This window comes from Choloepus didactylus, chromosome 8 (genome assembly GCF_015220235.1).
Source record: "Choloepus didactylus isolate mChoDid1 chromosome 8, mChoDid1.pri, whole genome shotgun sequence".
Classification (NCBI taxonomy): Eukaryota; Metazoa; Chordata; class Mammalia; order Pilosa; family Megalonychidae; genus Choloepus; species Choloepus didactylus.
Window position 1 is genome coordinate 14,298,252 of NC_051314.1, and position 27,126 is coordinate 14,325,377.

At 61.5% G+C, this 27,126-nt stretch overlaps 1 protein-coding gene across 3 annotated transcripts in view; it reads right to left on the bottom strand.

Annotated features, from left to right (window-relative positions):
* Positions 1-574: 574 nt before the first annotated feature.
* The window catches only part of CACNA1I (calcium voltage-gated channel subunit alpha1 I), a 113,272-nt gene continuing 86,720 nt past the window's right edge, over positions 575-27,126 (bottom strand). For 2 of the 3 annotated variants that reach the window (XM_037845787.1, XM_037845786.1), the window contains 17 exons: positions 26,622-26,806; positions 26,031-26,157; positions 25,477-25,602; positions 22,817-22,906; positions 20,770-20,962; positions 20,197-20,348; positions 18,755-18,864; positions 18,034-18,167; positions 17,347-17,417; positions 12,917-12,995; positions 12,237-12,358; positions 10,796-11,146; positions 10,438-10,584; positions 9,290-9,412; positions 7,655-7,820; positions 5,946-6,142; positions 575-4,687 (listed from right to left, as the gene is read on the bottom strand). In XM_037845787.1, coding sequence (XP_037701715.1) covers positions 4,034-4,687; positions 5,946-6,142; positions 7,655-7,820; positions 9,290-9,412; positions 10,438-10,584; positions 10,796-11,146; positions 12,237-12,358; positions 12,917-12,995; positions 17,347-17,417; positions 18,034-18,167; positions 18,755-18,864; positions 20,197-20,348; positions 20,770-20,962; positions 22,817-22,906; positions 25,477-25,602; positions 26,031-26,157; positions 26,622-26,806 — 3,027 coding nt within the window. In that variant the 3' untranslated portion in view covers positions 575-4,033. Of the gene's footprint in view, positions 4,688-5,945; positions 6,146-7,654; positions 7,821-9,289; positions 9,413-10,437; positions 10,585-10,795; positions 11,147-12,236; positions 12,359-12,916; positions 12,996-17,346; positions 17,418-18,033; positions 18,168-18,754; positions 18,865-20,196; positions 20,349-20,769; positions 20,963-22,816; positions 22,907-25,476; positions 25,603-26,030; positions 26,158-26,621; positions 26,807-27,126 lie in introns of all 3 variants that reach the window. The other variant, XM_037845785.1, reaches the window with a different exon arrangement.

Below are 27,126 nucleotides of genomic sequence, written 5' to 3' on the forward strand. Positions count from 1 at the left end.
ACCAGGCTCCACCCTGCAGACTCTGCGCTAAGGCGGAGGAGAGCCGCTCCCTGAGCCGAGGTTGGGGGGACGGGCTTGATGCTGGGGCTGCTGGTGGCAGAGGCAAGCGGTGGAGACAGATGTAGCCACACGTGAAGCCCACACCATCCTGGGCTCTCAACACTTCAGCCAGTATGTTATTTCTTCTTTTAATCAGTTCCCTACTTCCGTTTCCTTCTTTCTTTCCAGCCTCCCTTCCTTTCCCTCTCTCTCACTCTGGGGTTTTTGTCATTTCATTCAACAGTCCTAGGAGCTCTCATAATTGGGATTTGGGAAACCGGCCACAGCAGGTGGGCTGTTGTCCCTGGGTGGGCTCCCTGTCCCGGGCACATCTTAGCTAAAGAGCCGCAGTGCCAGAGCCAGGCCCACTGGCCTGACCCACCCCCGGGCCACAAAAGGATCCTTTGGGGGGCATTTTTTTAGGTCCCCCATACCTCCAGGCCCCGCCACCTGAGCATGAACCCCCGGAAACCACCCAGCTCACAGCCACCCCCGCTGGGAAAGAACCGCGCAGACACACGGGGACGTTCTGCAAGAGGCTTCTGGGATTTTATTCAGAACGCACTGGTGGCGGTGCCGCTCGGCTGCTCTGCGCCCGGCCACTGGGGCCAGCAGGTACTAGGAGGCAGGGTCACTCACACCACAGGGGCTGCACAGCGACCGAGTCATGCCGCGGGCCCGGCCAAGGGTGCCTGGGGTGGCCCCCGCCTCCCGCCAACAGCAGCTCGGCCTGGGCTCAGCCGGACACTGATTATTGCACAAAGACAAAAAGAACGTGTATGTGGGCTGGACAGCGGCTTCTAGAACCCCGAGCCCTTACACAGCGCAGCAAAGGGGGCTGGAGCCAGCCCTGGAATCGGAGGGTTCCGGAAAGATCAGGGAAGACGGGCCGAAGGGCTGACGCTGGGCCCACCTGGTCCTCCTGCCAAGACGGCCGAGTGCAGGACCAGGCTGGGCCAGCGCAGGAACAGGGCTTGGCCAAGGGCAGGCCGTAGGCCCCCCTCTGGCCTTGGGTCCCTCCATGCAGCTGCTGGGCACCCCCCAGCCACCACTCCGCAGAGCCCTGCAAACAGACAGCACGGGTGTCAGGCCAGGCCCAGGGGTGAGGAGAAGTTTGTGCTTTTGTGACGGGTCAGCCCCACGCCCCAGGGTTGGGGAGGGGGGAGAGCGCCATCTGCCCAGCCCTTTGCCATCTGGAGCATCCTGGCGGCCCCTCACAGCTCCCCCGGACCCCCACCATCCAGGTGAGGAGGCCGAGAGCTGGGACCAGCATTTGAAACCAGTGGCATCTCCCACCCCTGCTCAGGCCGAGCCTTCCACCTCACACCTGTGCCCAGGCCTAGGCGCCCCCCACCCCATGCCCATGCCATTCCGGGCTCACAGGATTCAGAGCGGGGGCGGCTTCAGGTCAGACACGCCTGGGATATGTTCCTGGCCTGGCTACTTGCCACCCCACGACAGCAGGGAAGTCACTCCCCTCTCTGTAGAGCAGCAGTTCGCGTCGGGAAGGGCCACGGGAGGACGCAGGGGTCTGGCACATGGAGGCCACCCCAGGTGTCAAAGCACCTCCCCTTGAAGCCCTCCCTGTCCTGGCATTGCCACCCCTCTCCTGGGCCCAGACACACGCACAACACATCCCTCGAGTAGGCACCTGTCACAGGTGGACTTGCACGGCCAATGGGCACGCCTGCCAGGGGTCTACCTCCCGTCTGAGAGCGCTGAGGGCAGCCCCCGTGGGCACCAGCTGAAGCAGCTCCACCAGGTAAAGCCAGCGTGGCGCTAGGAGGGAGGGCGAGGCCCAAGGCCCCAGACCAGCTTACCTGTCCCTTCTTCTCCCCCAGACAAGGTAACCCACACGCAGGGCAGAAAAGCTCTCAGGAGCTGCCACACATGGCACCTGGGACCTGAGTCCAGCCGCCCCAGCAGCCAGAGGGCCTTTATGGGGCAGCCCGGGCCAGGAGCAGAGGCAGGAGGCGAACCCCAGGTTCACCTGCACCCCAAGGGGGAGGACAGGTGACATCACTCTGAGGCTCTCAGGGAGCACCAGCCCAGGGGGGCTGTGAGAGCCTATTTGTGAGCCCTGCTGGGGGACAGGCAGAGCCCAGGGCCCAGGTCCCTCCTGGTCTCTCAGGTGCGGCCCTTCACAGAGACGCTTTCACCACCCGCACGTCTCCAGCGAGCAGAGGGAGGCTCCGGGAGGCCCACGGCAAACCCGGGACCGACGGCGTGGGCCTCTGCAGGCTCCCAGCTTCTCTGCCAGAGCCCTGTGGGATCCCAGCTGGTGCTCTCCCCTCTCCAGGCCTCGGTTTCCTCTCAGGTGAAGTGGGTCTGACAACCCTGCCCCGCCCTCACCACCTGGGTTCTAAGAGTTCGCCAAGGGCAGCTCGGGAGGCCATTGCTTCCGTGCCTGCCCTCAGCGCCCAGGCTCCAGAGGCTGCCGTGCCAGCCCAGGAGACGCCCAGAGCCCCCTGAGCAGCCTGGCTTGAACCGAGCTCCTGCAGGTCAGGGTTTGGGTGCAGGGACAAGCCCCTCAGTAGGGCCCAGCCAAAGCCCTTGGGGGAGAGCCCGGCGAAGGCTTGGGGGACCCCAGTTATTGCTCAAGCGCAGTGTCTCCCCAGCTGGCTGCGTCCTCCCAGCCCACAAGCGGCCACGTCTGCAGACCCCCTTCCACCTTTCTCCCAATCTTCTTCAAATCGACTTTAAATCCACTCACTTTTTAAAAGTTAGCCTTGCCCTAAGCAATATACCTGTGAAATCGCAGGTTCAATGTACTAATTTTTTCCCTAATAAATACATAGCTATTCAAATAAAAAAATACCCATCCACAAACCCGTTTGGGAAGCACTGCTATAATGAAACCTGATCTGCAGCTTTGGGAAAGGGATGGAGGCACGAGGGGAGACGGACAGACGGAGTCAGAAGGGCGTGGGGCTCCCGGTGACAGTCAGAAGGAGCAGGGGCGGGGGACAGGGGGCAGGGTCCCCGCTGGGCCCCCACCCCCGCCTGGAATCCTGCCAGACCTGAACTCCGGGCCCCGCCTGGGGGTAAAAGGCCGTAAGTCGCCACGCAGCTGACCACCTGCCACCCAGGGCACCCGTCTCGCTGCTCCTGCCGCCCCTGAGAGCAGCTCGTGGTAACGCCCTTCGCCTCTCCTCTCTCCCGCTGCCCCTATCTCTGCCCTCAGCCTTCCTGGGGGCAAGGTCACAGCACAGCCCCCTGCAGTGCCCACTGGGGCCGTGGGCCCCTGCTGCCCTCCGCCTGCACCTCACCCTCTGCCCTAGGGAAACACGACGACTCAGCCCTGATTTTTCTAGAGAAAGACATCTAACTGGTTGACTAAGAGAGTTTGGGAGCTCTGGGGCATCTACAAAAGCCTGTTCAGAACTAGAGGGTCAGGGATGACGAGACAGACACCCCGACACGTGGGGGACGGTGCGGGATCACAGCAGCATTTCTTTTTTAAGGGAAAAAAATGCACCCTGAATTTCACCTCTCCCTCTGGGCCCGTCTCCCAGACAAAGGAACCACAGAGACCGGAGGGCCCTCGCCAGGCTGCTCTCAACCGGGGGTAGACTCCCCAAAACCCAACCGCCAACAGGGCCATCCGCCCTGGGGTGCGCCTGGACTGGGTTCTAAGAGTCAGACGAAAGCCAGCCCCCCACAGGCCCTGGCCCGCACTCCCCAACTGGAGCACTTCCCGGAAGTCTTAGCTCTCAGTAAAAAAAATAAATATATATATATGTCTGTATATATGCGTGTGCGTGTGTGTATACATATGTACATACGCATATGCACGGGAAGGGCTGTGGGGGGCCACAGCTGGGCCTTGGCTAACCCAGACCCTACTGGATCTCGCCTGCTCGGCGGCTCGGCGGCCCCTGGGCTGCTCCCGGGTTGTGGACAAGGTATTGCTGCCTGCTCCCCGGCTCCTGAGGTAAGAGACTGAGACGGGGCAGGCGGGCGGTGGGTGTCCAGCAGGGCCCCGGAGGCGCCCTCATCTCTTCCTCTTGCTCACGGCGTCTCTGGGCTGCCGCTCCCCCGGGGGCGGCTGGGGCTCCGGCTGGGAGGGGCCCAGGCCCGCGGCCGGCTGGGCCCGGTCCTTGCTGTGCTCGGGGGCCCAGGAGGGGCTCCGGGGCAGGCCGTGGTGCTGGGCTGGGGCGGCGCAGGGGCGCCCGGGGCCGGCGGCCAGGCTGCTGGTGCTGCTGAATTTCCTGCGGGGCGTGAGCCCGGGGGGCGGCAGCGGGGGCGGCGGGCAGAAGAGGGAGGTGAGTGACAGGCTGCTGAGGGTCTCCGAGTGCTCGCTGCCCGCACCCCCGCCACCCTGGCCGGCCCGGCTGCTGCCCACCCCCTCCTCATCCGAGGGGTCCATGGAGTCGTGGTGGGTGCAGCCGGGGCTGGTGGAGCCCCCGCTGCTGTGGCTGCGCTGGTGGGCCCGCAGTCCGCGCAGGCTGAACAGGCCCCGGCCCCGCAGGCTCAGGCGGCGGCAGGTGGCGGGGGACGGGCCAGCCCGGGGGCCCAGTGTGGGCGCAGGTGGCCCCAGGGCACGCCGGGGGCTGTCGCTGAGGGTCAGGCTGTCCTCCAGCGTGGTCTGCAGGCTGCCGGCCGAGCTGCTGCGGCTGGCGTCCAGCGACGTGTCGCTCCCTGTGGCCTGCAGGGAGGCAGGTGGGGGTGTGGGCTGCCTAACGTCCCTCCCCCTACCCCCGCCAGCCTGCTCCTCCCACCGCCAGCCCATTGCAGGGACCCCATGCTGGCCCCTCCACTCTGATCCCTCTGGATTTCCCCTTGGAATACATCTGGGATTCGACTGCTTGTCCCACCACCAAGCCATCACCCAGGGGTGACGGTTCCCATGGCTGTCACAGCGGTGACCTCTGCTGGGCTCCCTGCCCACCCGTCCCCCAGCAGGGTTCTACTCAAACGTAGGTGAGACCCCAGCCCGCCTCTGCACAGATCACATGGAGTAAAAGCCAGGCCCCACCCCCCACCATGGATCTAATTTCCCACCGCCCTCTCCACCCCCACCCCCCACCCGAGTCAGACCCCAAGGCTGACCCAGGGCCTCCCCGCTGGCTGGAACGTTCTTCCCCAGAGAGCCCCAGGCATCACCTCTATTTGGGTTTTGACTCAAGCATCCCCTTCCTTAGTAAGGCCTCCCCAGCTCCTCTACCAGAACTGTCTACGCCCTGGCCCCCTTGCAGCCCCTCTCCCCGTGCACGTCCACTCTCCAGCAGGGTCCTCTTCCGCACGGGCTTCCAGGCTTCCGTCTCCCACCTCTGAGCCTCACACAGGCTGGCTCAGGGCAGGGGATCAGCAGTCACTGAATGAATGGCTGGAAGGGAGCCCTGGGTCCCGGCCCTGCCTCCCCACCCACAGAAGGGGCTCTTGGGCAGGGCAGAGTCTGCAGCCCTTTCCGCTCTGTGCTCCAGAGGCCTCCCACCCCCTGGGCCCGCCCCACCCCCTCCATTCCTAGTCATCAGCCCCCCCAGGCCCTGGCCAGACACCCAAGGAGTCATCCCCACCTTCCCTCAGAACTACACCCTGGGCCAGGTGAGGCCTCCCCAGTCCTCCAGCGAGAGCCCACAGACCCTCGTTCAGGGTCCCCATTTGAACCCTTCCCACACCGCCGCTGGACAGCGCTTCCTGAAACAGGCCAGGTCACGTGGCTGCCCCTCCCCAAATGTCCTGGCTCTCCCTTCCAGCAGGGACAGTCCACGCTGCTGCCCTGACTTTCAGGGCTCCACAGGACCTGGCGCTGCCCGTTTCATCAGCCCCTAGAACCCTCCCCCGACTCTCCCAATCTCCCCTGAGCCTCTGGTCGGGCCCTGCCCCCCACACCCCAGCAGAAACCCAGTCCTGGGGCCTCAAGGCCCCCTAGGAGTGCGCTCTGGGGCAGGGGGTGCCTGTACCTGCCGGAGGAGGGCGCAGTTGACGCTCGGCGACCGTAAGGACGCCCAAGAGCCCTGCAGTGCGATCTTGGGGAGGGTCCCAGGGCCGCTGACCTTCCCCGGCCCTTTCTGGCTGGCGGCCACGGCAGGGTGGAAGAACTCGGCTGGCGTGGGCAGGAGAGCGCTGGAGGCGTCCGGGAGGAAGGCGCTCGGGGGCGCTGCTGGCAAGGGAGGAGAGGGGCTGGGGACGGGACCTGGGGGGCGGGGGGACCCTGGAGGCTGGGCCCTGAGCACTAGCCCTCACTGGGCTGCAGGGAGGGGCTACTCTAACAAACCGCCTGTGAGACCATAGCCTTGGTTTCCCCACCACGAAAACAAGAGACAAGTTCTGAGCCTGCCGTGTGATTTCTGTGAGGCCAGGCACTGGGCAAAGGCCCAGCTTTTGGAGCCAAGCAGACCAGGTTCAAGTCCTTGGAGGGGTGGAAAAAAGGAAACGAGCCTGAACAGCAGCTTGTCACACCCCAGCCCAAGACCAGGGAGCAGTGCTCACGACCACGACCCAGCAGCCCCCCTTCCAGGCCTGGGGGGCTCTCTAGGACAGCAGACAGGCCCAGAGCAGAGCACAGGCTGCAGGGGCTGCTGGGTCTGCTCTGCTGGGGGTGAAAAGAAGCAAGGACTGGGTGAGGGGAGTCTGAGGCCTGGGGCAGCTCTTGACTAGGCTGGGGGGCAGCCTCTCCTTTCATCACCTTCCAGAACAAGGATGGGATAAAGGAATTGGGGATATGTAAACACATCCCCAAGGTGGCTGGGGAGCCTGACAGTCCCCAGGGGGATTCCAATTCCGTTTTCTTATTAAGAAACACACCCAAATAGTTACCCGGTTAAAGGGGGTGGGGGGGCACGGGATTTTTCATTCCATCAGAATGGTTCTTGGGTGAGACCCTGTGCCCTAACTTTTGGTTCAGGAAGTCTGGGTCTGGGGTCTCAGCTACTCAGCTGTCACACCTGGCCAATCAGCTTTCAGTTTTAGGGAAGGTCCTTGGAAAACTCCCCCACCCCAGCTCCTAGAAGAGGCCCAATGCCAGACCTCCCAGAATACCGAGAGTAGGTTCAGTGTCCCTCTTCTGCTGGGCTCCTCATCTTTCTGCTGCCTCCCCAGATGAGGCTGTGAGACCAGGACTGGAGGTGAAGGTGAGTCCGAGTGACGGACAAGCCAACTCGGTCCCCTGTCCTCATGCCCATAGCCCAGCACAAGGCATACATGCAAAACTCTGGAGGCAGCTGGCTGAAGGATAAAGGCCAAGGATATTTTATAAAAGTGCTACTGGCAGCACCAGGCTGTTCTGTTGAGTGAAGATCCATGGGATAAACACCTCTCAATTCAGCTCTAGGAAAATGCCTCAATAATCTGATAGCTTTCCTTTTGCTTGACAATGAAAACACTTGTTTCCCTCTTCACATAGCTCCTGGGAAGCTCAGCATGAAGTTTCCCTTAGCCTAGGTGTCTGGTAAAAATATTATTTTATCTCCCTATGTTATTTTCCTTTTCATGTTTTATCCTTATATATCAGGCTTGTGATTCCTATCTCTCATTGTCAGCTATCAGGTTCCTTCTGGACTGAATACAACCATTTGGGCAAAAATACCAAGGAAAAATCTTAACCACCTTCCTCTGAAGCAGAGGCCACAGATGAGCAGGATGGGGAGCCAGCAGGGCTCCCACCCCTCACCTTGGCTGCTCTCGTGTTTCAGCCAGGACCGGACGGGATTGAATGGGATGGCCTCCATCTCGCAGAGGTATCTCTCGGGATCTGCCGAGACGGCCGTGTTGGACAAGGGGAAGAAGCACTCGCCCAGGTCCCCCACATGGATGGGCTCCGGTGGGTCCGGCTCAACCTGCAAGGAAAGGGAGGTAGACAGGGTAGGACAGTGGAGATGGGGACAGACAGCCAGAGCTGCCCCTGCTCCACAGCCAGCTTCCGCCTCTGAGCCCTTCGGCTGGCCTCCTCCACGCGGCTGACAATTGTCTTCTTCCAAAACCCAGGTGCACGGGGGCCACCTCAGGGAAGCCCTCCCTGTGGCCCCAGGCAGTTAGCTGTTACCCCCTCTTGAGTTAGAGATCCTTGAGGGCAGGGTGTCTACCTCATCTCTGTAACCGAGTGCCTGGTACAGACACTGGCCCAGGGCAGAAGCCAGGTTAAGGGTGGCGAGGGCATCAGAGGATGCCAGAGGACAGGCCGAGCACGACCTGGGGCAGGTCACGTCCTTTGGCCTCAGTTTCCACAGCCACAAACGAGAGCAATCCCTCCTTCCAGGCCGCTGAGCTGGGATCTTACAAGGAGAGCCCCTGGCCCCAGCCATGGCACCCAGAAGCTGCCCAGCAAGCATCCGCTGCCTCTGGGCCCACATTCCCACTCGGGCACCCCTTAGCCCCCACCCTTCCCCAGTCCTGCAGCCCAAGGTGGCCCCTGCCCAGCAAGCACCTGGGACTCACATCACCTTGATGCCCTGTGACCTGCCCTCTGAATCCTGCTTATGGCCTCGATTAACCCATGTCATTCATCAGGACGGTGCCTGCCTAAGCCCAACTGGGCCCCAGAAACTGCACCCCAACATCCTGTGTGGGGGAGCAGTGCAGGGCAAGGGGAGATGCAGGAAGGGGGTGGATGGCAGGGAGTGGTTAGAGCTGTTAGCTGTCAGGGAGGGGACAGAAGTTGCCTGGTTCCTGGGGACCGAGGGAACAGGGATGGGTGGGAGGGACTGAGCCGGTGATGGATGGCCCTTGGGGCGGTGACACCAAGCCCAGGCGGCCCGGGGGTCTAGGGATAGTGGCTGTGGTCCCAGGGTGGCTCTCCATCTCTTGCCCACCATCCACTGTTCCCGCCATCCCCTCCTGGGGACAGAGGTCTGGGACTAGCCCAGGGCCGGCTTCCCCACTCTGCCATCCCCAGCTGTGTCATGACCAAGTACCCTCCCTTCTTGGAGCCTCTACCTCCTCACACATGACCCGGGACAAAACCATTCTTCGTGCACAGAGCTGGTGGTGCTCGTGACTGGTATGACTTCCCTGTGAGCTTGGTTTGCGGGGACAACCCTTACTAAAAATAAAAAAAACATCCAGAGCAAGAGGGAGCAGCCGAGGCCACTGGAACGCCATGGCCGAAGCTGTGGGCTGGGCTCATTGCTATGTGACTTCAGGTAAATCACTCCACCTCTCTGAACCCCAGTGCCCTCTTCCGACCAGCAGGAGACAAGGGCCCAGTACACAGCAGTGGCACTGGGAGGAAGGAGCTATGCTGGCTGGGGGGCAGAAGTCAGGCTGCAAGGACAGACCGTTCCACCCAGGAGCCCATGGAGCCACTCACCTTGCTGTCTTTGGGGCCAGGCAGGCAGGCGGTGGGGTCCTCAAGGCTCAGGTCATCACCGAGCAGGATGGACGAGGACCTGTCTGAGTTCAGGGAGAAGGCCTCTGTCTCGGCCAGCTGCACCTGCAGGGAGAATGGCATCTGGGTGAGCCCTGGAGCAGGCCTGGGCCCCGGAGCTCTCAGCCATGGGCCTGGTCCTTGGCGGAGACACAGGGCCTGGTGGTCAGGGAGGTCCAGGGACCCACTGGGCACAGGAGTGTGCCCACCCTGAGTGTGTGATGGTGTCTCCTTGGATGGAGCCGGTGGAGGGCCAGCCTGGACTGCCCCCCTTGCTGTGTGGGCCAGAGAGCAGGTAAGCTCAGCAAGTGTCTGTGGGCTGCAAACACAACAGCTGGTGGCCTTGCCCCAGACCCAGTGCCCCTTTAGGCTGAGCTTGGCTGACACATCGACAGCCCCAGGCCGGGCCACCTGGCCCAGAGTGGCACAGGCAGGGGAGGTACAAGGCCCAGGAGACCCCTGAGAATTCACCGCCCTCTCAGAAGAAAATCCAGTCCTCTAGCTTCTGTTTGAAGGCTCCTCAGGACCCACACTGGAAACGGCTAAGTTCAGGGGTCACCCCATGGCCACCTAAGGCTGAGGGCCCCCTGGGGCTGGAACACCCACAGGGAGAAGCTCAGGAGACCATACTGCTGGGGAGAGAGGAGGGGCCCCATCTGAGGCTAGAGACAGACTCAGCCTGGAAGCCCCTCCTGGAATGGGTTGCTGAGCCCCAGGTGGGGGGCAGGAGGAAGCTCTGGGGTGCTTAGTCTCTAGTGCCCGGGGTGATGGCCCTGGGGGAAGAGCAGGCTCAGATGACCCCTTCATGTCACCAAAAGGGCAAATGCACCAGGACCATGCAGGGCTGCCTCCCTGGCACCAGTGGTCGCGAGGTGGGGACAGCTGGGCCTCGCGGCTCTCGGACGCCACACCACAGCCTGCACCACAGACACACAAGCACGCTGAGACCTAGGACACGGATCTGCCCACGGCCACAGGGGCCGGCAGGTGGCCACGTCCCCCCCAGCCTGAGTCTCTCTGGCTCCAGAACCCAGGCTCCTCCGTGGGCCCCCACCCCCACCAGGGCCCAAGCCTTTCCCAGGGGCCAGTACCTCTTGCTTATCATGGTGACACTTCTTGCAGCCAGCAGGCGAGGAGTAGTGGTGGAAGACGGAGCCGGACAGGTTGTCGATGATGGTCAGCTCCCCCTCCAAGGAGTCCTTGATGATTAAAGAGACGCTGTCCAGCCACAGGTTCTCCTAGGCGGACGGGGACGGGGCGGGGACAGGCGGGATTATCGGGTGGGTTCAGGGACTGCAGAGCGGGCAGGGCCCCTCGCCACAGGGTCACCCCTTCCACGGAGCTGAGCGGGCAGGGGCCCAAAGACCAGCGGTCTCTCTCCCAGGCTTCCACCCGGCCGTCCGGCCCTGCTGCCCGCTGGCGGCCCCCGCACCCCCCGGCTCTGCCTACCTGGGCTGGAGAGAAGCAGCGCCGGCACAGGCGGCCCTCGGGGTCGCCCCCGCTGCCTGCCCCCGCTGGGACCCGGCCGGGGACCCCCGGGGAGCTGGGGGGCGGCCGCGGGCTGGGGCTGGGACCCGGGCCCAGGCCGTGAGCCATCTCCAGCTCGATCTCGGCGTCCATCTCGGCGTCCTCCTGCGCTTCCTTGTTGCTGTCGTCCAGGTGTTTCATGAGCACGGCCACCACCACATTGATGAGCACGAACTGGGCCGTGAGCACGAAGCTGACGAAGTACAGCGGCGACACGAACTGCAGGCTGCTCAGGCAGCTGCGCTCGTCGTGGGTGCAGTCCCGCAACGTGTCCTGCGCCCGCGGCGGGGGCAGAGGGCGGGGCACCGCGGTGAGGCCACGCCCGCCGGCCACGCCCACCGCGGGCCTCCCCTCCGGGCTGGGGCTGCCCCCACTTCACAGAGGCCGAAACCGAGGCTCCCCCGGAGCCAACGCTGACCCAAGGCCACACAGCTACGGAGGTGGCAGAACCGGGATTCGAACCCCATCTGCAGGCTCCCGAGGTCCCCTTAGCCCTCCCTGTGATGGCCCCCGCCACCCTCAGCTTCAACCAAGGCCCTCGATGGTCCCAGCACCCAACCCACCCCAGCCGGGCTCACCCTGCCTCCCAGGGCAGCATCTGGGTGTGAGAAGCAGCCACCAGGCCTGCCCCTGCCCAGCGCCCGTCCAGGCTCCACGGAGAGCGGGGGCTGCCTTCTCTGGGGGCTGATGGCTTTGCCCAGGCCGTGTGGACCTGACCCCTTCCTGCCTTTGCTTCTTGGCTTTTATGCCAGCTCAACCCCGACCCCAGCTGGAGACGCTCCCCACCCTACTGCCACTGGGCCTGCCTCCCCCTGCCTCTCCTGCAGCCCTCGCCGACCCCCCAGTTCTCCCCTCCACATTGCTGGGGTACTGAGGCCGCTCCAGTTACTCTACCATGTGCAGGAGTGGACAGAGTCTTGTGGGTGTGTCATGTCTCTTGATGGATACAGGCCCCCCAATTTGATTCTGAGACCCTCAAGAGGCCTCTCTGACTAGGGGCCCCATGTCTCTGACCTCAGGGAGCCCCCCTCACCCAGCCCAGAGCCAGGGGCCTCTAGTGGGTGACTCAGCCAATGTGGCAAATGCCCACGGACCTGGCGTCAGGGGGAGCAGTGGCTCGGACCCCCTGTCCTGGGCTCTGGGCCTGCCTTGGCGCCAGGGGCCCCTCTGGCCCTGGGCAGGGTCATCCCCTCTAATACACCGAATCCGAGCTCTGATCCCAGGGCAGCAGCGAGGGACAGGGAGGGCACGTGCCGGCAGAGACCCTAGCCTGGCCTCAGCGCCCTTTGTGCTGTGGGGTCCCTGGCAGGACCCCCCACTTCTCTGGGTGCTGCCCCCTCCCTGGGCACCCCACCCCCAGCACCTTCATGATGCCGTTCCAGTTGTCACCGGTGGAGACCTGGAAGAGTGTGAGGAAGGCCATGCCAAAGTTCTCGAAGGTGGCGTGCCGGCTCATGCCCTCACACGGGTTCTCCTCGTTGCAGACTGGAAAGGGGGCGAGGGGGTGTCAGCCCTGTCTGCTGGAAGACCCCACCCTGAGCAGCCCACCCCGGCCTCATCCTCAATCCCACCAGTACTCTCCAAGGTACAGGCTGTGATGAGCCCTGAGCACCGATGGAAAAACAGGCTTGGGGAGGTGGTGCAGGGCTGGGGCGTGGACTTGGGGTGTCTGGCTCCCCCCGATCCGTGCATCAGCTCTGGAGACAGAGGAAAGGGTTGACGAGGGCCAGCCCCCCTGCAGCCCAGCATTCTGGGGTTCTGGGGGGCTCTGCTGCCCTCTGCCACTGCCCTGCCTGCTTGCCAAGGTGGTGCTGGCTCAGGGCAGGAACCAGCACTGGGGGTGCCAGGGTCCCCAGGGACTCCAGACTGGGGGTACAGGGCTGGGGGGTGCACCTGGGCCCTGCCTCGCTTCCCTCAGATGCCCCTGTGGAGGGTGTGGATGGCTGAGGACCGCGGGCCCTGCCATGGGGCTTCTCCTGCCCCTGCCGAGGCTGGCCTCTGGCCTGTCCCACCCCAGCACGGGTAGCCCTGGTGGACACTCACCCAGCTTCCCAAAGAGCTCCACGCCCAGGGCAGCGTAGATGAAGAAGAGCAGCATGAAGAGGAGGCCCAGGTTGCCCACCTGCAGGGAGACCAGTGGGCTGGGCAGGCCACGCCCCATTTCCCCAGGCTGACTCCCAGCGAGGACCCAGAACTGTGAGGAAAGGCTACCACAGCCTTGGCCGAGGGCTGCCCCTTTTCCAGCACTTCCCATTCATTAGCTCACTTTGTCCTCACGACAATCAACAAACTCTTTTATCCCCGTTCCTCCAGTGAAGAAGGGGAAGTCACTGCATAGCTAGGGGTTTGCGGATGAATGGGGGAGAGGAGGGAAAGACAGCACCAGTCTAATGCCACCTCTTCCAAGAAGCCCACCCTGATTCCTCCAGGCACAAGGGGACGCAGTCTGACAAGGTGAGTGTGACCAGTGAGTCCGTCACCATCCTCTGCTGGTCTGGGAGGTTCTTGAGAACAGAAACATGGCTCTCAGATCTGCCTCCACAGGCCAGCAATGGCCTGGGCCACCCGCAGGGAGGGATGAACACAGGATTTGTGCAGAACTGTGGGTCCAGATTCCAAACCTATTTCAATTCTATCCACACCCTGGAGACTGCCTTTAGCTCACGGTACAAATAAGATGAGACTCACACATGTGCCTGCCCTAGAAATGAAATATTTCCTAAAAGTCCCCGAAGGCCTCCGCAAATGGAATTAGACGCACGCTTGCATTAATTGCCAAGAAGTCAACCACGCTGATCACAGACTCCTCACGTTTCTCTGCCCCAGAGAGGAGGGTTTCTTTCTGAGCAGTTCTCCGACAATCGCAAGACAGCATCTAATTAAACGATGTTCACTTCATTAATGAAACAAGTACTTATTGAGCGCTGACGAGGCCTGAGGCCTGACAGCTGGAGAAGGCGCAGGCTGGGCCTCGGCCCTCGGAGCTTGTGTGTCCTGCCCCACACAGGCCACCCCAGGCTCCTGGACTGCCCGGGCTTGCAGTGCTTCTACACCAGGCTGTCCAGATGGCAGGCTGTGAGGTGGCATGTGAGGCCATGTGGCTGACACAGGCGTCCCTGGGGCCTGGTTCGCGGGGAACGTGCTGCCCACCAAAGGCCCTGGTCAGGACAGAGAGCCAGCCCCTCGGCTTCAGCGGAAAGAGCGCCTCTCACCCAGGAAGGTGGGCTATGCCGGTGGCTGGTGAAGGGGGCTTAGGGAATTGGGTGTCAAACCCCACTGGGTGGGAGCACATGTGTCAGCTGTCTGCTTCTGGCCCTCAAGCCTCTGGCCAACTGCCCAGTGCCCCACGCAGCCCCCACCCCAATCCCGTCACCTGTACTGCTCGAGCCAAGCCCTCCTGGAATCTCCGTGCTCTGGTGAGGAAATGACGCTCACAGACGACGACTCGCCTGAGGTCACTCGGCCAGGAGGCGGAGGGGCAGGAGCTAAACCCAGCCACGTAGCTTGACCGCCGCCCTGCCAGCCTCTGAGTCCCTGGAGCCGGAGTCCCAGCAGCTGTTCCCACGGCTCGGGCTCCTGCCTTTCCTTGTTCGCTGCCAGAGACCCCACCCCAGGCCCCTGACCAGTGACCCACCCCATCTATTACTGACCTGCTTGGGGGGCACAGCCCCCTTTCACTGGGAGGGGGGTCCTTGGGCCCCTTCCCCACCTCCCACAGAGCCCTGTGCCAAGCAGAGAAATTAGCGCCCAGGGCCTCCCAACCAGGTCGGGTCAGGCCAGCCTCAGGGAAGGGGGCCCAGCAGAGCGAGCGAGCAATGGCCCCACACCCAGGGGAAGGACTGCGGGGATCACTTCCCCGGGCCCAACCCAAGGAAGAGGAGACAGGAGGACGTGGGACAGGCGGAAGGAGAGCGAGCCCAGGCCCAGCACTGGGCAGCACCTGCCACCTCTGAGCCCACCCGCTTATGCTCATGACCCCCACCCCACTCCCCTGGGCAGGAATGACAAGAAGCAAGGGTGAGACTGGGAAGAGCTTGGCACAAGATCAAGGGTTGGGGGGGTGGTATCTGGGCCAGGGGCATCGCTCTCCTGCCTCGGCTGTGGCCCCCAGCCCACCCAGAGCCCACCATGGGGAACCTCCTCTAGGCCAGTGCTGCCAGGGGCCCTGTGACCTGCTGGGAACCTTTCCACGGCTCCTTTCCCAGAGCCAGGCTGAGACCCATCGACTTTCCCATCGGTGTCCCCCACCCTCAGCATCTTTCAGAGCCAGGGGGGCTGCAGCTGCTCTTCAAGGTCTCCCTGTCTCCAGCCTCTCCCACCCTCCATTCTCCTCTCTGGTGCCAGGGCCACCCTTGGACAGGCAGCTCTGGGTGAGCCCTCGCTTGGTCAGGGCCCCTCCTTGGCACCCCACCTGCAGAAGCTGGCCCAGGCTGGCCGCAACCCTCCTCGTGGGGCCGAGCCTGGGGCAAGGGGCAGAGGTTTCATGTTCATGGCCCTTTACATGCAACTCAGGAAATGTCAAATGTCCCCATGGGGCCTGGGGATTGGCTAATAGATTTTGAGGGGTATGTGGCCCCTTTACACCCTCACCACTGCACGGGGCTCAGCACGCACTCTCCCGACACACTGATATAATGGTAATTACTGTCCCCCACTTGAGGCCAGGACCTCCTGAACGTCTTCTCCTTGTGGCCCAGGCCAGCTCAGGGCTGACCCAGGGAGCCACAGGCAGATGCTCAGGGGTCAGAGGTTAGAGTTTTGGGGTGGGGAGGCAGGGAGGCTAGCACCCGCTCTCCCTCCCAGGTGCATCTGCCCACACCCACCCCCTCACACCCCACCCGGATCCGCTGCAGACTCTCACTTGGCCTTCCCATGAACCTGCTCCCATTGAGGCCTTCCGAAGCTTTAACTGTTTTAAAACTTGAGACAAACATTTGAGATGAGCACTGTTCCCACCCCCATTTCACAGACAAGGAAACCGAGGCACAAAGAAGTTGCTTCACATGTGCAGGGTCTCACAGGGAACCAGGCTTTGATCCAGACAGGGAGGCTTGAGCCTGGGCTCCCCCCACCTCCTGCCCCGCACACGGCCAGCCCAGCAGTCACCCCACCATCAGGCTCCTTCCTCCAGGCCTTTGTGGGGACTTTTTATCAAATGACACCTGGCACCTGCTCCCCTGGCCTTCACCCAGCTGGGCCCAGAGAGTGGGCATCTGAAAGGCCCCACCCAAGGGACAGAGGCCTGCAGGCGTCTCTGGGCTCTCCCGGCCCTTCCCTGGTGTCATGTCAGGCCCCAGGGAAATTTGCAGAGCCTGCACGGAAACAGCCCTTGTTGTTCAAAGTCCCTCTCCCATGTGACAAGCCCCTCTTAGGGGATGTGGTCCCTGTGCCTGTTGACCAGGCTGACAGGAAGCTCACACCAAACTCAAAAACACAAGTCACCACTGTCCTTATCCCGGGTCTCTAGCAGTCTCTTTGCTTCTGCCGTCCCTGGGCCCTCAGTCTGTCCTCCCCGTTTTTGGCATGCTGTGTCTGTGCCTTTCGTTTCGAGATGCCCCAAGTTCTTTAAGACCAGATGAGTTATGTTCAGAAGACGGAGCAATAGATAATGGATGATAGATAGGGAGAGAGGGAGGGAGGGAGGGAAAGAAATAGCAGTGTGACAACATGTTAAAGTTAGTGGATCAGGGTATGGGGGGGTCAGGGAATGCTGGAGTTCTGTGTATGGGGTTTGTATTGTTTTTGTAACTGTTCCTATAACTTTGAATTTATTTCAAAATAAAATGTAAAAAAAAAAAAAAAAGAAAAGACCAGATGAGTCATAACGAATAAATGAACGTGCCTGAGGCTCTCCTCAGAGGAGAGGCCACCAGAGGGGAGGGAGAAGGGGAGTCTCTAGCCAGCAGGATGGTGGGGAGGGCCGGCTGGGCCTGCAGAGTTCCCAGGAGGAAGGAAAACCCACCCCTACGCCCTGACCCGTCTCCCCTTGCACTGGCGAGCAGGGCACGTGAGGAGAGGGACTTCCCTGACTTCCGGGCGTCCCCCCAGGTCAGGGTCTCAGGCTGCCCCTCCTGGAGTGCCATATCTGAACCACTCCTTTCACACCAGCACCTTAGGCCAAGCCACCCTTCAAGGTGCCACTTCCCCAGGGAGTGTCAGGCGCTCCCCTCCCCAGGCATTGCACAGGCCCCTCCTCCCACTGCTGCAAGTATCTTCCTCCCCCCACTGGCCTGGGGCTCCCTGGGGCAGCCTGAGGGTCCTCAGCATACAGAGCAGTCAGTGACCACCCAGAGGGATCAGGAACAAAGAGGCAAGGAGGGGCCTGGCCACGCCTCACAGCCCCACATGCTTCGCTGGCGGTGGGGCTGCTACTCGAGCCCTCGCAGGTTTGGGGAGAAGGCAGTCAGGGCCTCCTGCGCCCCCGGGGCCCAGCCTGCACGGCCTCCAGGGCTGCGGGGAGCCGCGGCTCTTACCTGGGGCAGGGCTTGCACCACCGTGTCCAGCAGGGCCCGCATCCCCGTGGCCATCTTCAGCAGCTTCAGCACTGTGGGCAGAAGGAGAGGGAGATGGGCAGGAGCAAGTAAGCCGAGAGCGCCTGTGGCTGCCACCCCATGCAGGCGAGCGGGGCTGTGCACAAGAACACACGCCCACGGGGCTGTGGACGCCGGTGGGCAAACACCCATGAAGGAGCCACATGCCATGGCGGGGAGGGGCGGGATGTGTCCCTGAGCAACCGGCCAACTGGGACGAGGGGAGAATGACCCAGATGTCAGTGTGCACCCCTCGTCCCCTCCCCCCAGCTCAAGATGACTCTGCAGCTGTCTGTGGAGTGTCCTCTTCCTCCACACCTGGCACCTGGGCACCGTGGGCACAGGCAGGTGGAAGAGCAGGAGCTCAGCACTACTGACCCTGAGGGAGTTACGAGGAAGCAGGAGTGCGTGCACAGGCTGTCTGTGGATGAGTGTGCATGAGCAGCAGGTGGGGGGCAGGGGGCTACACACACACACAAGCATGCAGGGCTGTGTACACGGGGGCGAATGTGTGTATGTGCCGTGTATGCTCCTTCTGGCTCCCAGTTCCCCCCTGTTCAGGTGGGAGCCCATCATGCCCATGGAACCCCCCAGCTAGTTCCCACCCTGGCCCCCCACTCCACCCCTCACCCCGGGCGATGCGCAGGACCCTCATGATGCGGATGATGGTGGGGTTGATGGGCAGGGCCGCATTGATCTCGATCTCCTCCAGCGTGATGCCCATCACCGACAGCAGCACGATGGCCAAGTCCAGCTGGTTCCACCTGCACATCCGGGCAGAGGATGGGGAGCAGGTGGGAAGAAGGGTGAGGGGTGCTCAGGTTCAGATGTGCCTTGGGTGGGGGGAGCCTCCCAGCTCTCCATTCTCCTGTTGGGGCCTGCTGGGCTGTTCTCCACCCTTTCTACCAGCTCTCCCAGTGCCCAGAGGTCTCCCACTGGATCTGGCCCTTTCACTGCCCACCACAGCCTCGGCTCCTTTAAGTAAAGGTGTGGTCATGCTAAATAAACATCTCTGGCCTCTTGCAAGGGTGTAGGCATGGGCTCTGACCTCTAGGTGGCCTTGGGTTAGTTCCTCAACCTCTCTGAGCCTCCCTTACTCCCTCTGAAAAGTAGGATTAGCATCAGGAGTACCCTGCCCTGCCCATGGGGTACAGAGGACCCACGGAGATGAGCTAAGAAGGGCTTGATAGAATGCCCCGTGCCCACTGGGTGGGACCATAACCACTTTCTGTTCAAGGCTATAGGCAGCACCTGGGGATTCCTTTCCTCCAGCCACCCTGGGCTTCCCCAGGATTCAGGGCTCCTTCCCACCCTGCAGCCCACCCTATGCTGCCCCCACCCAGCCACTCACCGGTCCTTGAAGAAGCGCCTCAGGCCAAATGCCACCAGCTTCAGCACAGCCTCCAGCACAAATACAGTGGTGAACATATAGTTACAGTACTTGAGAGCTGTCTCCAGGGACTTTGGGGGGACAAAAAGAAGAATCACAGGGTTGAGAGGAGCCTTGGTCATCACTGGGTCATACCCTCCTTCCACCCAGCACAGGGCCCTCCTAGCTGGGTCTCCAGGTTCCATGACCCAGGCCCTGTGAACTGGCCCCCACTTTCCTTTAGTCAGAAGGTCTCTGCCTTTCAAGGAGAGAATTTAGTCCATTCACATTTAGTGCAATAACTAACACATATGGCTTGATTCCTTCTATCTTATGTATTGTTTATTATTTGTTTTACATTATTGTTCCTTTTATTACCTTTTCCCAATTCCTACTGGTTTGGTTGATTAGTCCTCCTTGGAAGCAGTATGGGGTGGTGGTTAAAAACTCCTGAGCCACACTGCCTAGATTTGAATCCTGGCTTACCACTTACTCCTACTCACTGTGTGACCTTGAACAAGTCATTTGACCTCTCTGGGACTTAGTTTCCCAATTTGTAAATTGGGGATAATAATAGCACCTATCTGAGAAAGTTGCTGAGAAAATTAAATGAGCTGGACACAGAAAAAATACTTGGTAAATGCTGCCATAATTATTCCATTTCTCTGTGTTAATTTGGAAGCTCTGCTGTTCCATTCTGTCAATGGTTACCTTTCCTTTCCCTGAATTTATAATATTTCTCCCTTATTATTTGAAATAAGATACTAATGCCCTTACCTGCAGACTCTGCTTCTCCCTTCTTTCCCCCTTCTCGTATTAAGGTGAGGCTTTTATATTTCATATGCATCTCATGCACATCATGCTGCAACTAGCTGGGAACTGGTCACCCTCTCATGCTTTCCTACCACCAGTGTTTTCCCACAATAGTCCTGCCACCTGGAATGCCCATCCCCCAATCTCCACATGCCCAGGTAGTAGCAGAGGCCACGTGGCAGGCTTTGAACTCAAATCTAAGTTTCAGTCCTGGTTCTACTGCCTACTGGGCTGAGTAATCTGGGCAGGATACTTAACCACTCAGCCTCAGTTTCTTCATCTGTAAAATGTGAACAAACACCCCACCCCTTAGGGTTGCTGTGAAGATTAGAAGAGACATATATATGTAATGTGCCTTGCAAAGAGCAGATATTTAACATACAACAGCCATTGTCAGCCATCACTCAAGGCTGGGCCCAGATATTACCCCCCTCCCCACTGGGAGGGATGGCCTTTCCCATTGACTGTCTGTCCTACCAGGCCGTGAGTCTCCTGAGAGCAGAGCCCGGCATCAATTACACCCGCTGCCCTACCCCAGTCCTGGGGTGGGGTCCTGCTGAGGCCCCACCTCGCCCAGTGCCCTGGGGCCTGGGGGTGGGGCCAGGGCTCACGGTGGGCTGGTTGTAGTGTTCCAGGGACATGGTGACCACGTTGAGGCAGATGATGAAGGTGATGAAGATGTCCAGGTAGTGGCTGGTGCACATGGAGTGGATGAACAGCCGAGTGGGGCAGTAAGTGGCGTAGTAGGGCAGCCGCTGCGCCTCTGCGGGGGGAGCAGGAGACAGAGGGCTGGTGCCGAGGGGAGGGGACCGGAGCACACAGAGAAGAGGAGGGGGCTTCACAGCAGGGGCGGGGGGGCTGCTCGGGGAGGACCGGGGTCCCATGGCTCCCGAACGGGGGGTCCAGGCACTGCCTCTGTCCCCAGCCCTCTGCCTGGACTGAACTGCTGGGGTGGCACTCAGGCTGGCGGAGGTGTCACCCATGACCTGGGGTCCAGGCTGCCTGGACAGGTGGACGCTGGGGAAAGAGGTGGAGCCAGGGGCACGGGGGCCCACATCCCCGGTTCCCTTCCGCCTCCAAAAGCCCAGGAGGCCTGTGACACCCCGGACCACCAGCAGCCACGGCAGAGGGGCCCTAGGATTGGGCGGGGAGCGCCTCGGTGCCCCCTGCTGCCACCCACTCACTCCGGCGCTTCTTTTCCAGGCGCCGCAGCCGCTTCTCCTCGCGCCGCCGCGCCTCCTCGGCCTCCTGGTGCTGCCGGCACTTGTGGAAGTTCTCCACCACCACGCCCACGAACATGTTGAGCACGAAGAAGCTGACGATGAGCAGGAAGGAGATGAAGTACAGCAGCATCCAGGGGTTGTGATTGGTCACGGGCTGCAGGGGAGCAAGACGGGGCTGAGGCAGCTGGCAGGTGCCCCGGGCCGCGCGTCCCCTGCCAGTGCAGGGGGCGGATGGACACACACCCTCCGAGGGCGGCTGGAGGTTTGGCTGAGGTGCAGGTGGAGGTGCTCAGCAGAGAGCCCCCTTCCCTGTCCCAGGTGGTGCTTCCTGGGCCCCCACATCCACCCAGCTTCTTCCTCCCACCCACCCACCCTCACCTATCCACTCATCCATCCATCCGTCCTCACATCCTTCTCCATCCATCCATCCAACCAGCAAGATGTTTATTTCTCTGCCCGGATTCGTTACCCCACTCTCTCTGCCCGCTCAACTCCCCCCTGCCCACCCACAACCTCTCCTCTGGGAGGGCCGCCCCGGCCATTCCAGCCCCAGCCTCTGATCTCAGACCTGGAGAATCTCCCCAAGCCAGCACGTCGCCCATGACCCCATCTGTCCTAGGCTCCCCCTGTAGTTTCCCAAACTTGCAGCTTAGTTCCCACCTTGGTCGCAGCTCCAGGTACCCAGGGACAACCCCTGCCCCGCCGATGATGCTCCTGGGGCTTCCAGGGAGACATGGGTTCAAATCCCAGCTCCCTCCCCACCACTACCTATGTGACCTCAGGCACAGTGAGGGACCCCCCTGGGCCTGGAAAAAGGGGTTAATCACATCAGTTAGAAGGGCTGTGGTGCCCGAGCAGATGAAGCAGCTAGGGTAGGACTTGGCTCAGATGCCTGCAAATGGGTGAAAGAGAGTAAAAGCATTTGAAGCTGACATCCAGAGGAGAAGGGGGAGAAGGGACACAGTCCTGGCTGCCTGCTCTGCCCCAAGTCCCCACGAGGGACGCCAAGGGGCTCAGCCAGGGGCCAGCAAGGAGGCAGCAAGGGCCACAGCCAGGCAGTGCCACGCCAGCCAGCCCCAGCGCCAGGTTACATGGCAGAGTGTGTGCTGTTGTGTGCTGTTGGGGGGCTGGGGGGTGAACAGACAAGGGGAGGAGTGTTCTCCCCCCCCTCAGCCCACCCCACACCTCCAGCTCGAGGAGAACAGGGTGGGTCCCGTGACGAAAGGCTCATGTGAGCAGAGGCTGAGAGCTAGAGGTCACTCACACTTGACTCCAGCCCTGACCCCTCTGCTGAGTGGCCTCTCTTCTAATCTAGAGACTTTCCCTACTCCTTCTCCTAAGATCTATGCCCAGCCCCAGAGGCACTGCTCCTCCGGGAGGAGTCTTGGGAGTGAGGACTCAGGCCTCCACTCAGCCCCAGCCTCCCTGATCCCTCCACCCAGGCCCCCTCCCCAATTCCACCCTTGCTCAGCAGCCCACGGGTGGCTCCCACCAGCAGAGCTGATGGCAATAACCCCTTCGATTACTCCCCACTGCCCTCGGAATAAACTCCAGACCCTCAGTCTGGTACACACGGAGCCTTCCGGAAGATCCAGCCCCACTTGCCTGTTCCACCCACCTCCTGCCACTCTGCTGTCTTTCTCCTGCAGGCCCCCAACTCACAACTCCTTGAAGACACCACTCTCTCTCCCTGGGCCTGCACCTGCCTCCCCTCTCCCAAGTGGCACAGCCCCTCCCCTCCTCTGAGTCTAGGATCTCCACCCACAAGGCTCTGCAGGCCTCTGGGACGGAACCGGCTCAGTACCCCCTCTCTGCAGGTATTTGCTGAAGCAAACAGAACAATGACTAATGCAATCCAAAGGAGCAGCTCTAATGGTGGAAGATGCAGGCCAGGATGGTGACGGGTGGGGCCTGTCTGACATTGGGAGAGCCTGGGGGCCGTGGGGCTTGCTGACACCGGTTTTGGCCCAATGGACTCTGTACACACCCACACCCTCACCCCACCCACCTGCTGGTCCACAGCCACGGCATCCAGTCCGTTGTACATGATGTTCACCCAGCCGTCCTTGGAGGCCAGGACAAAGAGGGACATCAGGGCCTGGAAGACACACGGAGGGGGAAGGGTGCAGGGATGAGGGCTGGAGGTGGCTCAGGCTGCCCCTGCCCCTCCTCAGCTCTCCATTTTTCTGCCTCTGAGGGGCAGAGGGACAAAGAGGCCGTCACTGTGTGGCAGAGATGTGCCATCAAGTGACAAACCTTTTCCGAGGCTCTGCTATGTTCCTACCACATGCCCTGCTAGGTGCTGCGGCAGGAGAAACAGCACTGGACTGGGAGTCCTGGGTTCCAGTCTCATCTCTGAAATTAACTGGCTGAGTGATCTCGGGCCAGAAAATTCATGCACTCCTGCTTCCTCACCCACAAAACAAACAGCTCCCTGCCAGGTGGCTTGGAGGTCAGCTGAGATTTTAAACTGGAAGTTTCCTGACAAACATGAGGGGCCCTGCCTCTGTTCCTCGGGGGTAAAGGCAAGCTTGCCCCAGCCCCCAAAGTAGGAGCTCATCCTGCCACTGAGGGAGAAGTCAGGAGACCTGGGCCTCAGCCCCAGCTCTGCCACTTGCTGGCTGTGGGATTTGGGGCAAATTCCTTAATGTTTCTGGGCCCCAGTTTTCTCATTGGTAAAATGGCAATAATCACCCTTGCTGGCTTGTGAGATTTCAAAAAGGAGGTCTCCAGGAGGCAGACAGCAGGGCTCCCACACAGACAGCAAGCCAGAGCAGCCTCGCACTCTTGACTCACCCATCCCAGGGCCGTGCACAAGGCAGGGGCTCCGTAAAGGATTTCTGAATTAAGCTGAGCTCGGGGGTCTCAAACCCCGAGAGTGTCTGGACTCAAGAGTAACCTCCTGCGCAAGCTTGTGGAGCCGAGGGTGTGGGTAGAGTTAGTTCAGAAAGGGTCCCATGCCACCACAGGGGGCCTGGAGGTTACACGCCCTCCCCTGGGGAGTCCCCTCCCCACTCACTTCCCCAGACTGAGATGGCCACACCCTCCTCTGTGCTCACAGCCCAGCACCTCTGGGCCACTAAGGGGGTTCTGGGCTGCCTCTCCCGCCTGCTCTGGCTTCTTCCCACCCACCCACAGCACAGACCCCTTCTTCTTCCCCTTCCAGGTGGACACAGTGCTGAGGGCTGTCCGGAAAGGGCCTGGGGCCTGGACCCAAGAGAAGCTCAGGTGGGGGACATGGAGGAGGCCCTTCCTGCCCGGGTGGGAGACCCTCACCTGCCAAGAGGCAAATGACTCCCCAACAGCCCATGGATCACTAAGGCTGGAAGTGAAAAGAGCCTGGGGTTGGGAATCAGGTGGACCTGTGATCATTATCCCCATTTATGGATGAAGAAGCCGAAGCACAAAGAGTTCCAGAACTTACCCGAGGACTTCAGCTGGTAAGTGGCAAGTGCGGCATCAAACCCAGGCTCCAGGCCATGTTGAGAACACCCTACCCCACACTTAGGATTTACGGTCAACTGTGGGCGTCAAATAGACCCAGGATGGAAAGGGCTGTGGATGCGCCAAAAAGTGGGGCCAACTAGAGACAAGGGTCAGGAGCCAAGCTCTTAAAAAGGTCCCCCACTCAGACAATTTTCTTCCTTCAGTCCTCACTGGCTTTCCATCAAACTCCTCTAACATATTTTCCTCACATTATTACCACCATCAGTTGTTAAAAACTTGAAAAGGCCCCGCTTTTGGAGAATGTGGGGTGGGGGGAGAGCAACTGTGCCAGTCCCTGATGCATCCTCCCTGGCCACTTGCTGCCCCTCCATGGCCCCATGGCTCCCACTAAGTTGGGGGCCCCTGGTCACGTGGGATGAGAGCCTCAGTGGGATCCAGCCACAGGCTGCCCAGCAGAGGGGCAGAGCATGGGCCCTGGGCCAGCCAGACCTGGACCCTGCTCCCAGCTTTGCCATTCCCTCCCTGTGTGACCTGGTCATACCTAACCACCCGAGTGGGACCTCAAGAAACAGGAAGGGTTTCGGGGGGTGGAGGAGGGACGCTCTTTGGAAACAGCCAGCTGGGGGTGGGCTCTCACCTGGGGCCCTGGCCAGATAGGTCCAGCCTGGCAGGCCCCGAGGAGAGGGCACCAAGGGTGAGGAGGGAACTAGGCCGGGTCCTGGCTGCTAACTCGGAGTGCAGGCCAGAGAGGATGGGGGGAGGGGAGAAGGGGACCACCCTGGGCCAGGGGCTAAATACACTGCCATCTCCATCACAGCCTGTCTGGTGGGCTGCAATGGTCCCATCTTATAGATGAGGAAACTGAGGTTCATAGAAGTCACTGGTGCAAAGCGGCAGAGCTGGATTCACATCAGGTCTGGGTGACTCTAAAACATCTATCAGGGTCCCCTGGGGTGGGAGTAGGGACCAGGCACTTGCTAGTTCTCCACACAGATCTCTAAGCCTCTTGCCTCCAATGAGCTGAATGCTATCCCTATGCATTTTGCAGAGGAGAAAACTGAGGGTTGGAGAAGTCACATGGCTAGGCCTGGCAGCATGGGAAAAGAGCCAGGACTGTGATCTCAAGGCCACCGGCACCTGAGAGCTGTCACCCCCCATCCATTGGAGCAGGGCAGGATGGCGCTGTGGGTGGGACAGATCAATGGGGTGTGCAACGCTCACCTGGCCCAGGTTGTCGAAGTTGTATTTGTGATGGACCCAGCGGTAGTTGGCAGCTACACAGTCAGAGCGGTTGGTGATGTTGCGGGTGTCCACACCCAGGCAGTGGTAGAACTTCCCCTTGAAAAGCTGGGGGAAGGGGGTGGGGTTAGCAAGAGTTCTGCCCGTGCTCAGGGTGGAGGTGGGGGGCTGAATCACAGAAGGGACCCACCCCTCAGGAGCACCTCCTCAGTGCACGGCCTGGGCCAAGCATTCCACTGCATCCTTATACCTTGTCCCTACAACATGGAAGTGGGGCTACTCTCACCCCATCTCACAGGCAAGCAAACCAAGGCCCAGAGGCATTAGATAGTTTTCCCAAAGTCACTCAAGGTTTCGGAAGTGGTAGAGCCAGGGTTTACAGCCTGGTCTGCTTTAAGTTGCCGCTGGCAGTTCAGCCTGCACAAGGCCAAGCGGGACAGGTAGGAGAGTGGAGCCTCTTCCCTAGCTGTGCTGGGCTTGCTCTGTCCCTGACCAGTGCCCACCCCAGGCCTGGCCCAGCCTGTGGGACCCCTCACCTGCACCCCCAGGATGCCAAAGATGATGAAGAAGGCACAGCAGATGAGGACAATGTTGCCGATGGGCTTGAGGGAGGAGATGAGAGTCTCCACCACCAGCTTCAGGCCGGGGGCCCGGCTGATGACCCTGGGGGAGAGAGGAGCCTTGTGAGCCCACGGCCAGACCTGGGGACAGGCCACGCTTGGCCCAAAGTCTCCAGGGCTGAGTTCCCCAGGGTGTGAGGACAGAGAGTGGCCAGGCCACCTGAACTGTGGGGGGACAGGTGATGTCCAGCAACCCAGGCCCCAGATCTACACACAGAGCAGGGCACCAGGCCTTCACAGTTCCCCTGAGAACCACACCTGGCCTGGAGACAGAGGCCCAGGCACCAAGCCACCCAGGATGCAGGAGTGGGGGGCAGCAGTGGGGCGGCCCCCTGCCCCTATCCTTCCCCCAGTCTGCTCAGCAGTGTCTCTGGTCCCCCCCCCAAGAGTCGTGCAGCAACCCCCCCCCCACCCTGCTTAGCCCGGGCTAGCGGGCAGACTGGGTGGGGGAGGAGGGAGGGGCCGGGGCAGCGCAGACACCCCCACTCGCGGGGCTGGGGCGCTCACCGCAGGGGGCGTAGCGTGCGCAGGAGCCGCAGGACCCGGAGGACCCCCAAGATCTTGGCTCCCCCGGCCGAGGCCACGGACACCACGATGTCGATGAGCGACACGAAGACGAGGAAGCCGTCCAGCACGTTCCAGCTGCTGCGCAGATAGGCCTGCTCGCCGAAGTACAGGCCCAGCGAGACCACCTGCGCGGGCGGGGCGGGGTCAGGCCGCGGAAAGGGGCGGGGCGGGGGCGGGGCCCGCGGAACAGCGGGAGGCTGTGCGAGGTCAGGTGGGTCCTCTTGGGAGGGGGCGAGACAGAGACGGAGCGGAGAGGGGGTAGCGGCGGGTGTCGGGCCGGGTGCTGGGCAGGGGACGGGTTGACAGCCGCCCCCGCTGAGGGCGGGCACAGTCAGGGGCCCCCTTCGCAGCCGCTCCCAGAAACACAGGGCCACCCGACCCTGATCACCCTTTCGCTCCTCTGCCCCGAAGGCCCTTCTCTCTCCTCTACCCATTCAAAGCCATC